Source organism: Coturnix japonica, chromosome 4 (assembly GCF_001577835.2).
Source record: "Coturnix japonica isolate 7356 chromosome 4, Coturnix japonica 2.1, whole genome shotgun sequence".
Lineage (NCBI taxonomy): Eukaryota > Metazoa > Chordata > Aves > Galliformes > Phasianidae > Coturnix > Coturnix japonica.
The window spans coordinates 52,098,369-52,111,150 of NC_029519.1; the positions used below are offsets into that span (position 1 = coordinate 52,098,369).

Consider the following 12,782-nt stretch of genomic DNA (forward strand, 5'->3'; position numbering starts at 1 on the left):
CCTCCAGAGCAGGTGATTTACACTGAGTACAATGCAGAACAACTGTGAGCTCCCCCATAGGGCCCTGTTTCAGGGCAGGAAGCCATGTTCCAGTGGCACCTGAAATGATCACCCTGTAATGCGTCTCTGGTAACATTCCCATTTGTTTAGTTCTGTCCATCTGGTCCCTGAAACGTTTCCAGCAACATAACTGAGCTCCTCACTGGCTTTCACTGTACCATCCAGTACCCTTTTGTGTCACTCTAACAGTGTAAATAAATCTCACCATCCAAAAATAAATAAATAAATAAATGACTATCTTCCATGGGAGATTCAGCAAAGTATAGCTGAACTTCTCTTCCAAACTCTGCAGGCAAAATGCAGGGCACTGGGATGTGGCCACACATACAAACTGCTCTCTATGAAGAGGATACTCTTTCCAACAGGAATATCTTGTAATGAGAAAATAAATCCAGCAAGCATTCAGCAGTTTTGTTCAGTAATTACCATCACTCCTAGGTTTAGAAGGGACTGTGGCATGTAGGTCTTCTAAAAAAAAAAAAAACACTAATCCAAATTCCCTGTGAATTGGCTGTGTCAACATACACATTAAGGCAGTAAGGAAAGGGTCACAGTCTTCAACTTGTGTGTGGCATCTTGTGCCAGTGGTGCTCCTGGGGCAGGCAACAGAGCATCACGCAGTGCAACGTGTAATCTGGATCACTGACAGCAGAAAGGTTAAGGCACATGAAAGCCCAATCCATTTGTCCTTGCAACACTTCAAAATCCTCTCATTTTTAATACCTTACCTTATTTTCCACTGGGTCAGAATCCAGCGCTAAGACTACTCCCATCTGCCCATCAAGTAAACTTGCATAATCTGTTCCATCAAAACTGATCCGGCGGATATCTTTGCTGTTTGCAAACAACAGAAATGGCCGAGGGCCTGTTGAAGAGGAATTGTACATATGTTAATTCTGACCAGCTTCAAAATCATCTCTAGACTACATCACTTCATTGGATGTTGTGGGTGGGAACAACAGCTCCTGCACGTTCTCTGTTTCTCTGTGTTTTTTTGGCACTTTAATAATATAATCACCAATACCTTAACTACTTAACTCTGGGCACTGCTTCTTTTGTTTGTTTCTTGTCATATTACATTAAACCTCACACACATCTGAGACAACTTCATGCATCTCTTAAGTTAATTTGGCAGTCTAAAACTATCTCCCGAGAGAACGTTATCACTACACTTATTACTGAGCTAAAAGCAAAGATAAGATTGTGTTAGAAACAGTACATTTCCAAAATAGATTATTTTTTCTAAGCGTCACACACAGTAATATAGAACTAGTGCAAAATCTTACTCCAGTTATGCTAATCACTTTAAAAGCCTCTGAAACATTTTTGCTCTCATTGGCAGAAATAAGCAGGCTTATCAAGATACTGACCTATAGCAGTGCAGTGCTTTCTGTCTCGTTGAAGCTTATATCCAGGAAAGCAAGCACACTCCCAGGAGAATGGGCTTAAGGAAGAACATATCTGGCTACAGCCACCATTATCTGGAGACGTGCAACCTTAAACAGAGCATTGGAAAATTTTAACTTTGCCATCCTAAGGAAAAAATACAACAAAATCGTAAGTATAAGTAAGCAAGCAATTCACTCTGGTTAGGATTTCTACAATATAAAGTCTCTCCATGATGGACAGAATTCTCAAAAGCCTCACATTGGAACAAGTCAAGTGAAATGAAATACAATTAAGTTCAGCTTCTCCTAGAACCTTTCCTGAAAATTCAGAACACAAGGTGGGAGTGCGTGGGATTGGGATTTATGACCTGGCTTGCATGCGTTGATTGGTTCTGACAACTTTTTCAACCATGGAAATCTCATCCAAAATAAAAAAGTAATGAATTCTATCAGAGATTGTGTCCCATGCAAAGCTGCAGCTAACTTGGAGAATAATGTTGATTAATTAATCTAGGATGGTGAACTGGTGAAATACAGTGACTTTCTAATAGAATAAGTCAAGATTTTAGGCAACATGAAAGGAAACCATTCATTCTTCTTGGGGCTGTACAATTCCAGCCTGAGCTTACTCAGTGGATCATCCCCAGCAAAACGGCAACACTGCTACATGAACATGGTACAGTGCAAAGTAAGTTGCAATTGTAAAAGGGGAATTTGTCAAGGCATGAGATTGGCATTAGAAGTGCTGTCTTGATCCCAAGGCTTACAAAAATACAGCTGAAAAGTACAGCCTCCTGAATTTGGAGAGCTGCTAGAATGTAGAATGACATGAGCAACTGGAGCTTCTCCAAATGCTCTAACTGCAAAAAAAGCCATTTGTGGCTAACTATATGAAATTGCTGCAAGTTAAAGTGACTCAGAACCTCAGTTGTGCAATGTTGATAAAGTCATCTTCAGATTTCACCCAAGCCCTGATTCTGTATTGTCTGTCCTATGATTCCTCTCAAACATAAACTGTAGATGTCACCTGCAACCAGCACCTGGGAGATGCCTTGTTCTGTGCTGACAGATGCTAGTAAGCATCTATTACAAATGAAGATGAATATTGCACATCTCAGCGCTCAAAGTGCCAGACTTTCCACTGCCTCCTACCTTGTACAATTATTTACAGCTGTGCAAAATGACTGTAAAGTGCCATCATTTATTTCTAGTTCTCTGTGCCAAGAACAAATAGAGTTTGGCAGGCATTTCCACTAGAAAACCATTAAACACTTACCCGTGCATTCTTTGCCATCCTCTTTGAGTACAGATCCTTCAGGACAAAAGCAAACAGGCCCTTTAGATGTCTGAAGACAACCATGGCTGCATTCAGTGTCGTTATTTAAACAGGAAATCAGCTCTACAGTAATTTAAAGAGGAAAAAAAAATAAAAATCATAAATGATGCAAGAAATTTTTACTAAATCTCCTTCAAAAGGCGTGCTAACATTTTCATAGTTGTCATTCAATTGTTTGAGCTTTTTCCACCTTCCAATTTTTTTTCACACTCTTTTAATTACATCAAAGGACAAACCCAAACTTATTGCTGAGTAATGAAGACTTTACCATCACCAGCCCAAAATTTACAAATTTTTATGAAGGAATGAGATTAAAATAGAATCAGATAAGAAAATGATCACTTCTACACTTTAGATAAAGTGGATCAAGTTTCCAACATATAAGGAAGTCAGACTTAATGTGAAGACGATAAAGAAAAACCAATGACTCCCTGTTTTATATAGTTCCATGGAATCCTCTCCTTCCACCTCTGCTCTGCAGCACTGCATCTCTTTATAGCCCCACTCCAGCACCACATAGCAGCACCCCCTGGAACTAACACAGGTTTCACACAGCTGCTTCTTTGAATCAGCTGTATATACCAGCTTAAATGAGATGTAGCTGTTGCAAATACTCCTCCCAGTCAGCTGTGCTCTGAGCTGGTTTGCTCTAACCCTTTAGGCAGAGTGAAGAGGATGAAGAAACCAAACTCATGTTTATTTTCTACAAGAGTATGTGGCTTTGGACAAACAGCTGCATACGGGACAATCTCAAGGTGCATAGATAGGGACATATCTGCCTTATGTTGTAGTAGTTATGAAGTCATGCTACCCATGCCATATCCTTAACCTATGTTCGAAAAACTGCATTTTCTATCTAATTTGAGGCACTCAAACTGTAGGCATAGAGTTTAAGTTAGTCATTTAGAGTAGAAATGTGTCATCTTGGACACACAGGTACATCACACCACCCAACTGCTGCTGGCTGCAGATCTTCAGTCACATCTGACTGCCTCATGCAGCCATCTCTCACAGCCCAGACACCCATGCTTAGATCCCTGAGTCCTGTACCTGGCTTTCATTTAACTGATGAAGAAGTGCCCCTTGGAGTTTTAAAAACCAATAGACTGTGCAGCTATATATAGACATTAGTATTGATATTTAATACACCTTTTGTCCTGCCACAATCCATGCTGAAATCACTGCTGTGCACTGGCACTTCTAAAGAGAGCATATAGCAATTCTTCTTTTCTGTGAAGAAAGACCTTTACATGTCTCTTCCGAAGTAGAAAAGTGATGGGAGATATCCCAAGACCTGAAAAATTTGCTAAATTTCACATTTCATGTTCTAGAAAAACTCAATCCATTTGTAGGCCGAGTATACACAATGCTTGATTGCAGAAGAAAAGATGTTGCCAGCTGGCAAGCAACTCAGCAAACACTGCAAAACTTAGGACCATAACTCAATATAAGTGCTGCATGCAGGCATCTAGATGCAGATACCTGATACATGAAACCTGAATCCTCTTTGCTCTCCAGGAGTCTAATACGTGATTACTCACGTGTGTCTTACTTCCTTAAAAATGTCATCTGCCTTTCGTTCACAGAGTTTAAGTTGGTCCTACTTGTATAGTAAAGGAAAGAAGTAAAGCAACAAGCAAAACTTTCAGAGGTTTCAGAGCTACACAAGGACTGTCTCCAATATTATAAAATCACAGGATAGTTTGAATTGGAAGGGACCCTTAAAGGCCATCTGGCCCAACTGCCCTGCAATGAAAAGAGACACCTACAGCTCCATCAGGTGCTCAGAGCCCCTGCAGCCTGATCTGGGGTGTCTCCAGGGATGGGGCATCCTCCACTTCTCTGGGCAACCTATGCCACTGCCTCACCACCCTCATCATAAAACATTTCTTCCTTATATCCAACCACACTGTAGACATCTTTAAATTAGTGCTACTTACCATGACATGTTTTCCTATCAGGCAGCAGAACAAAACCTCTTGGGCAAGTGCAATAATAGGAACCTGGGATGTTCACACAGCCCAGAGTACAACCATGATTCCAGAAGCCACATTCATTGATATCTGCCAAAAGAATATTCACTGTGTCAGAATATGGTCATCAGCCAATGTCATGGAATTGAGTTAACAAAGCCTAACAGACTTGAAAAAAATCAGTTTCCCATTCATTTTACAACATATGGTGGTCCTACTAAACAATCTTTTAAAAAGCAAGACTTCAGACCTAATTCAAATAAGCTTCAAAAACCTTGAAGCAACATATTCAGGCTGTATGTGCCCAGCATATGTGTCCAGAGGCAAGGTATGCCTTCCCATACAGATTCCAGTTCTAGAACCCTGCGTGCAACCTAAAAATTCTCATTAAATATTTCCTTCTAACAAAATAAAATTTAAAAAAAAAATAAAATCTTTTTTTCAAAGTAGCTCCAACATGACTTGAGAAAAATTCTCTAAATGGGGAAATGGTTTAGAAGTTTCATTTTGGAAAACAATTCTAGCTAATTTCCTGAGATCGGCTGCTGTAAATGTTTTAAGCTCATAATTTTGATGCCTTTATGTTTATCCAACTTTGGTCCTACAGTGAAAAAGACACTTCTAGAAGTCATATGTTAACAATAATTAATAATATTCGATTTTGATTAAAGCAATCCAGACTCAAACATTTATACCTGTTAGGAATTAATGCAGTTTTTAAATGTGAGGTTTAAAACAGCCATTGTGTTGCAATATTTTTCAATGTTTCACCTTCAGTGATACAATCTGTTCTAAGTTTTATCAGGATCCATAAGAATGACAACTTCTTAGGCTAAGACCAACATTTCTCACAAGGACAGCATTTGTGGCATTTTCATGTCTCCTTTTGGACTGTATTAGCACAGGGAAGGCCACTAAACTGACATGTCACCTTGAAGTGTTTCTTCATCCTCAAGATTGGATTAAAGCAAAAGAACAGAGGAATCTTTTTATCTCTTGAAATAAAGCTGAGAGTAGATCCATGTATTACCTTCACAAAACTGTTTATTTCGACTTAAAATAAAGCCAGTAGAACATTTACACCGATGAGTCCTTGAGTCAGGCCTGCAAATTCTTCTTCTGCACTTTTCTTTGTTCAAATCACAGATTCCTTTTTCTGGAAGAGTAAACAAAATGTAAATGTAACCTTCTGTCCAAGGAGGAACTGTTCTGAGCAAAGTTGCACAGTGACATACCTCTCCTTCTCAACAGTTACTTGGTCAACCTGAGTAACTTGTTTTATAATAACTTCTATAACTTTCTATTGGTAAAATTGAGCCAAAAATTCATTATCAAATTGAAGTGTTTGTAGGACAAAGAGTATATTTTTCAAAGACAAAGGGTAAGTTTCTTCAGAGCGAGAAGAAATGAGCCCTTAGCAGAACCCTTACTGCTAAACTCACTTCATAGAACAAGGCAAACAGATACTGAAGCACCTCATTCCACAGGAACGATTGGCAGAACCTCGTGTCAGCTCAGCTACCTTCCACATCTGGTGCTTCTGCAGATACACAGCACTCGTGCTCTTATTTCTGTCTCACAAACTATTATTTTTGTTTTAATCTTCCTAATCTTCTTCTAGGGTTGCTTGCCCCTTTTCCAAGCTAAGAATAGCTGAACTTCTGCCACTGGATATGGATATGTAGCCACCCACACACAACTCCGTGCTTACCCTCTGCTGTACATGTAATAAAGGAAATCATGGGCTCATACAGGCAGGGAAGACATTGTATGTGAAGGAATTGCTTATACCATCTCCAATTCAACACTTAAATTCTGAGATGGACACCAGCATAATATTAAATTTCAGCATTTAGTTTTCTGCTGGTCCCAGAGGAAGAAAAGCCGGCCATCAGTTGCAATGACAGATCACAAATATAAAAGAGTGAACTAATTTCCGAGACAGACATTTCATCTTGACTGAAATTAACTGCGAAGGGTATACTTGCATCAGACTGATTAATTTTTCTCTAACAAAAATCATATCACGGAATGAAACAGTAATGGATGATTAGATGGATATTACATGTGTTGATATGCATGTGAGCTTATCAGAAACTTTAATCTCATGTACTTTTAGCTGAGCCTATCTTTTTGTAGAACTAGATTTGAGTTTAGGAACTATACCTTAACTCTTTGTCCCTCCTGTGGCTGAATCAGGCACATATTATGGTGAGGTGTCTAACTTTCAAATACAGAACAAATCACAATGACAGCAATGCAAATATTTACAGTCTCAAAATGATACAAATGAGCAACTAGATGATACTCAAGGCTGCATCTCAAAACTGAAGGTGAATAGTCACTAAGTATGAATCACAACATTTTTAAGATAATCTTTTCTGTAGAATTAGTCACTATGAATCATATTTTTACACTGACCCCTACCCTATCACATTTTATTCTTGGATGATTACTTGCCATCAGTATCTCACATTTGAAAGAAACAGAAGGTAATTACTCCTATACATACATACATACATATACATATCCATATTCTGAGAGTTCTGAATAGTACTTCCTCTTGATTTATTAGCCTGTCAGAGAAGATTTTCTTAAAAAATTCCAAAGGGAGCCTTTGAGATTTTAAGATAATTAAAGCATTTTATGAGCCATTAATAAAAGTGGAAAGAACACTCCAGTAGGCATTTGCGAATGTACATCAGATCTAGGGTTCAGTTCTCACAGACACTTCAGTCTAACTAAAGGCTATCTTCCAGATACTACCATGCCAAAATTGTTGTGGGGGATTTTAGCAAACCCCACAGTTGAATTAATGCTCTTCTCCCTACTTATTGGCCCTGATCAGTTCAGGAAAGCCTTTTGAAAGAGAAGAAGAAAAGGAGACATGATAAATATAAGTAGTAAAATAAATAATCCAAATTCCTGTCAAAAATCTGATCATAACAGTTGAGCACTTCTTGTCAGATCCCTTTGAATCTGAACGACTCATTTGCTATCTGTTTTAAAGAAGGCCTGATAATTTACAGCTGATGCTACAGTGTAACATACACTTCGTTAGCTTGTACAGAGCATCCAATTAGTCTAGGTATGCTTTTATCTCCAGGTTTCTCTGTTGTAAGATCAGCTATAAATCTCATTTGTACTCCAGGCTCATTAGCCCTTCTTTCATCTCAGTTCTCACACTGGATAAGTGAAGCAACGTACATGCAAAGTCCAAAAGGTTCATCTGGATTCAGCCCATTAAGCTTCTTTCTACTCCATCAATTCCCAGACATTTTTGCAAGTTATTTAGAATCAAATAGAACTACTGCTGAAAACACTGTCATCATTTCATAAGACATGTTGGAAGCATGGGAGAAAATGATGCAAGGCATTTAATAGCACTAGTATGTATTTTATTACAGAGAGGTGAGTTTGGGAAAGAGATACAGCATGATACCACATAAAGCTTTTGGATGGCATGAAGAAAAACAAAGCCTATTATACAGTAGATATTTCAAAGACAAAAAGAGACAGACAGTTTCATTTTTGCTCATAAAAGCACACGCCATTTTTTCCTAATGTTTTTATACCACCTATACCTCTTGGGCACCCTTCACTTCCTACTGCCTCAGCAGGAATCATGAAGTAAGGCTATCCACAGTCAGCTTTCATCTTCTAATCCCACAGTGAAATGCAGTGGCATGGCTATTTCATAATGAAAGCTGCAACCAATTAAAGACACCTAGGGCTTTCATTTAATAGTTACTATGGCAGCTTCAGACCTGTCTTAAACAAGATGACTCTTAATCCAGTGAAGCGGAGACATCCACACTATCACTTGCAGGTCATACTATATTCTTCTTAAAATCCTTCAGTGTCATAGTAATCAGTCAGAGGTATTCAGACGTGCATTACATTAAAACTTACAGAAGAGAACTGGCATTTGATGAATATAATCAACACACACACACACATAAATAATATTAAAAAAAAAGCTGCATGTTCTTTACATTTAGAAGTAAAGTATAAAAAGATATTTCTTAAAAAAAAAAAAAAAGAAAAGGAAAGAAAAGGAAAGTGGAAGGGAAGAAAACTGGAAGGGTGGGGAAAAGAGATGACATGAAGAAAATCACATTTAGAATCATAGGGGCTAGAAAGAGACCTCTGAAGATGATCAGATTATCTTCATATATATTCAGATCAATGAAATGAGCAGTTAATACTGAGCAGCTTCCTGTCTGTTATTCTAGTAGACCTATGGGTTGCTTCAGTTGAAGAAAATTTGGTCATTGACTTTACTGGGGCCTGGAATTTTGCAGAAGAATATTATTACTTTGAAAGGTCAGTGCGTTCACCATTATTATTTTCACAAATACATTTCATTTTACTTACCAAACTCCTGGAGATCTGTTCTTGCACCAGGCTGTTTAAATGGATGCACTACTTTTATCTCCACAGGTGGAAAAATTGATGGTTTCAGACTAATAGTGACTACAACATTTCCAGTATACTTGTTGGCTGTCCATATTGTACCAGACTTCAACTCCGAATAGTACAGGTGGTCAGCAAAGAGAGACATACCAAGCAACTGATATCTGAAACAACAAGAAATTAGTATGAAATGGCACATCACCCAATTCCAGTATATACTAACTCATACATTTTCTCAGCATTGAGTTCAATTGAGTTCACTGTAAGTAGCCTTTATTTTCTTGTAGGGTATATGTAAGAGTCAGATGAATACGAGAGACACTCCTAGCACTCAGAATCCTTCAGATTATTTACAAGATACAGCTACAAAAATTGTGATAATTTCTCACAGAATACATGAGATGCTGTTTAAGACTGACTCGACTGACAGAGACTAATTCTATTGAACCCAGCAATTAAAATGGGCACTTGTTTTATCAAAGAATTTAGGCCAGAAAACTCCCCCTCATTTTTCAATAGGGCACTAAAAGTGCCTTCCCTGAATGTTTTGACTGTCCCAGGAAGTTAGAGTGGAGATAGAGGGACAGGAATAGTGTTTTCCTTAACTCTGTCTTGCTGCTGTGCTCAGCCAGGCACTGGGGAGATGAGGGTAACTGAAAATCTGCTGACTTTTTTGGAGAGCCTGAGCACAGGGCACCATCGATGCCTCCCTGAGCAGCAGCTGAGGAGGACAACAAGCTTAGAGGAGGACAGAGAAGCCTCGATAGAGCTCAGGCTCTTGAGCATAGCTCAGACACCTGAGCTAACCTACAGTGACCTTGGACAAATCATTTAAGCTCTCTGCTTTCGACTTCTCTATCTGCAGAAAAAGGCCACTAATAAACACTCCGAGAGGATTTCTGAGGATTAAGTGGTTATCATTTGCTAAAAGCTTAGAAGATGGAAAGTACTAAGCAGTGGTATTATCTGCAGTGAATTCAACAGTTAGTTTTTTCTGTTTTCACATTTGTAGAACTACAGTTACAACACATTTATACGCTTTATGGTGTTATGAATCAACAAAAATAAAAGACTCCTTACACTCTCTCCAACTGCATGCCCAGAAAAGGAAAGTTTTATATTTGACAGCCCAGAAAAACTCACCGACCAGAACTCTGGAGCAAATGAACAGCACTCCCTTCATAGTCACTTGATCCAATATGGGAAAGCTCTTTCCCATGGTCATGCTGGATCCAGTAGAGCCTTAAGTCAACAAAATCTAGTGAGATGGCCTTTATTTTTTCTGTGGTTCTTAAAATATTTTTCACATCACTTCCATTGAGGGACACGCGGTATATGCTGGAAACTGTACCATCTGATGACCAAAACAGTATCCTGCAGGAAAGAAGCATGTTTTGGAAAATAATAATAATAATAATAATAATAAAAAGTAATAAAGTATTTACATGCTTACAAGGTTACATCATTGGTATGTATTCCTTGCTCCTGTGTTCAAGCTTTTTTTCAATCTTACCAAAGTGCATCCAGAACCAAAATTAATAATAAACCAGGGGGATTCCTCAATACTCATTGACCTTTTCCACAAACAAACAAACAGACAACCTAAATATGCCCTTCAAAACATAGCTCTACTTAGAATTGAAATAATTTTTGCCAAAAGTGTGCTCTCCGTTTAATGGAATCAATATTACCACTAATTTTTTATTACAGTTGTTTTCCTGTTTTAATAAATATATTTCTATCAGCAACTTCATGACTGTTCAGGAAGCAATGAGATACTAGAAATTTATCTCATGTAGGTCAAGCAGGAATCAGCCCAGCTTAACAATGAGGCATAGTTGTCTCTCTCTCTGCTTTGTTCCACCATGCAGTCAGAGAGGGAAACAAGATCAACATCTGAGATCTAAAGGGGAATGCTGCAAACTAAGGAAAAGGCATTAGAGGCAGGTGTCTGGTCCTTTGCCTTTGGGGAGGAAGTCATCTCAAAAAATTCCAGACCAACACAACAGACAGTGGTACTTTACTTAAAAATACCAAATCACTTCCTTCTACTGCCTTCCTCCTGGTTAAAGCAGCTGGCCTATGACATCACTAAAACAAGGCCCATTCAAAATAGAGATCCAATACCCAAATCAGTTAGGTGCTGAATTTACTTACATCTCAGGTTATGCATGGATCAGAACACAGATTTAGTGGTATGACTAAGGTTAGCAAGAGTTCTTCTAATAGGGTGAGTCAAATCTCATTTGATTGTTTTTTTTCTCAAGGCTTGGGTTTAGATTCTTTGCTTTAGATTCTTACACTTAAGCACCAAAAAATTCCAAGACACTTTATAATTCTGCTTCATCTTCACAAAATTGCAAGATTTACAGTATGAAACAGCATAAAGCCAGCTTTACTGTGTTAATCTATTGTTTAAGACCCTGAAAAGGATTAGATCTCACTGGCAAGAGATTGTTCTAAATAAGCAGGAAGAATCAATCCTTGCCCCATGGCTTTTTCTCCCTGTTACATGGTCTCCAGTCATCATAGATTATTAAAATAGATGCAAAACCATGTTTCTGGAAGGACAGTCCCGTTTTCAACTGCCATTTTTGAACAGTTCATTAACACCTGCTTACATTTCTGTGCCACCTTTAGCTATTTCAGTGCTCTGGAAGTTTGAATAAATGCTAGCATTCACTTTTTATCAATTAGGAAACTAAGAAACAGCAGTAATTATAGTCTCTGTGCAGATATTTTGCAAATCAGTTTATGATCTGAACAGACAGGAAGAGTAAAGAACAAAGTTTACAAGCCAGCTTGAGTAATTACCAGCATTTACTTTATTTTCCATCTCCTCCTTTTATTTTTAAGCCTGATTTTTCAGTATTTCTAAATACATATTATTACAGGTTACATCACTAGCTGTAAAATAATCTTATCAGCACTAACATCTAGGCACATTCTTTGAGAAAAACTGTATTGCTAGGATTTCACATTGACTTCCATTACTTAAGAGTTGCATAGATTTTAGGAAAGACACTGTTAACATCAGACTTAGACAATGTTTATACCTGCATGCATAAACATATTGTTGTTTTTGTTGTTGTTTGTTTTTTGTTTTTTTAAAATTCACATTAAAAATAGGGCCTTAAGGATTTCCATACAAGCAAAACATACCAGAACAGAATTGTAACGTCAGACTTCTTAAAGTCGATTCTATTTTCTTTACAGTTTATTACAGGCTTACTGGTCTTTCTGTAAACACACATGTACAGTTCAGTGCATGGTGAATCACACCTAGGTGAATATACAAACTTAAGTCTCCACATACTTCTGACTGAGTTCAAGAATTACATTTCTATAATGTAATTTTGTAATATATCTGTCTAGGGCATTTGACCATGGATTTAAGGACTCTTGAATATTTCCAAAACAGGTAAGCACTATATTAAACTAAATCAGAAGAAAACATTTTAAATGAAAATACATTTATTTATAGTCTAAGTGTGCCAGGTTGGGAGTAAAAGGGACTCCCAGTGTTTGCAGGCATTGTAGCCTTTGCAGCTCCAGTTCTTCCTGCTGCCCTGAAATTATGCTTTCTTTGAGAAAGGACCAGCAGATCCT

The 12,782-nt window shown here is 38.0% G+C and overlaps 1 protein-coding gene across 2 annotated transcripts in view; it reads right to left on the reverse strand.

The window, feature by feature from the left end:
• EGF (epidermal growth factor) overlaps positions 1-12,782 on the reverse strand; it is a 51,393-nt gene that overhangs the window by 26,082 nt on the left and 12,529 nt on the right. For both annotated transcript variants that reach the window (XM_015861995.2, XM_015861994.2), the window contains exons 5-11: positions 10,317-10,547; positions 9,135-9,337; positions 5,788-5,913; positions 4,725-4,847; positions 2,725-2,847; positions 1,431-1,556; positions 789-925 (exon numbers count right to left, since the gene is read on the reverse strand). In XM_015861995.2, coding sequence (XP_015717481.1) covers positions 789-925; positions 1,431-1,556; positions 2,725-2,847; positions 4,725-4,847; positions 5,788-5,913; positions 9,135-9,337; positions 10,317-10,547 — 1,069 coding nt within the window. The remainder of the gene's footprint in view (positions 1-788; positions 926-1,430; positions 1,557-2,724; positions 2,848-4,724; positions 4,848-5,787; positions 5,914-9,134; positions 9,338-10,316; positions 10,548-12,782) is intronic.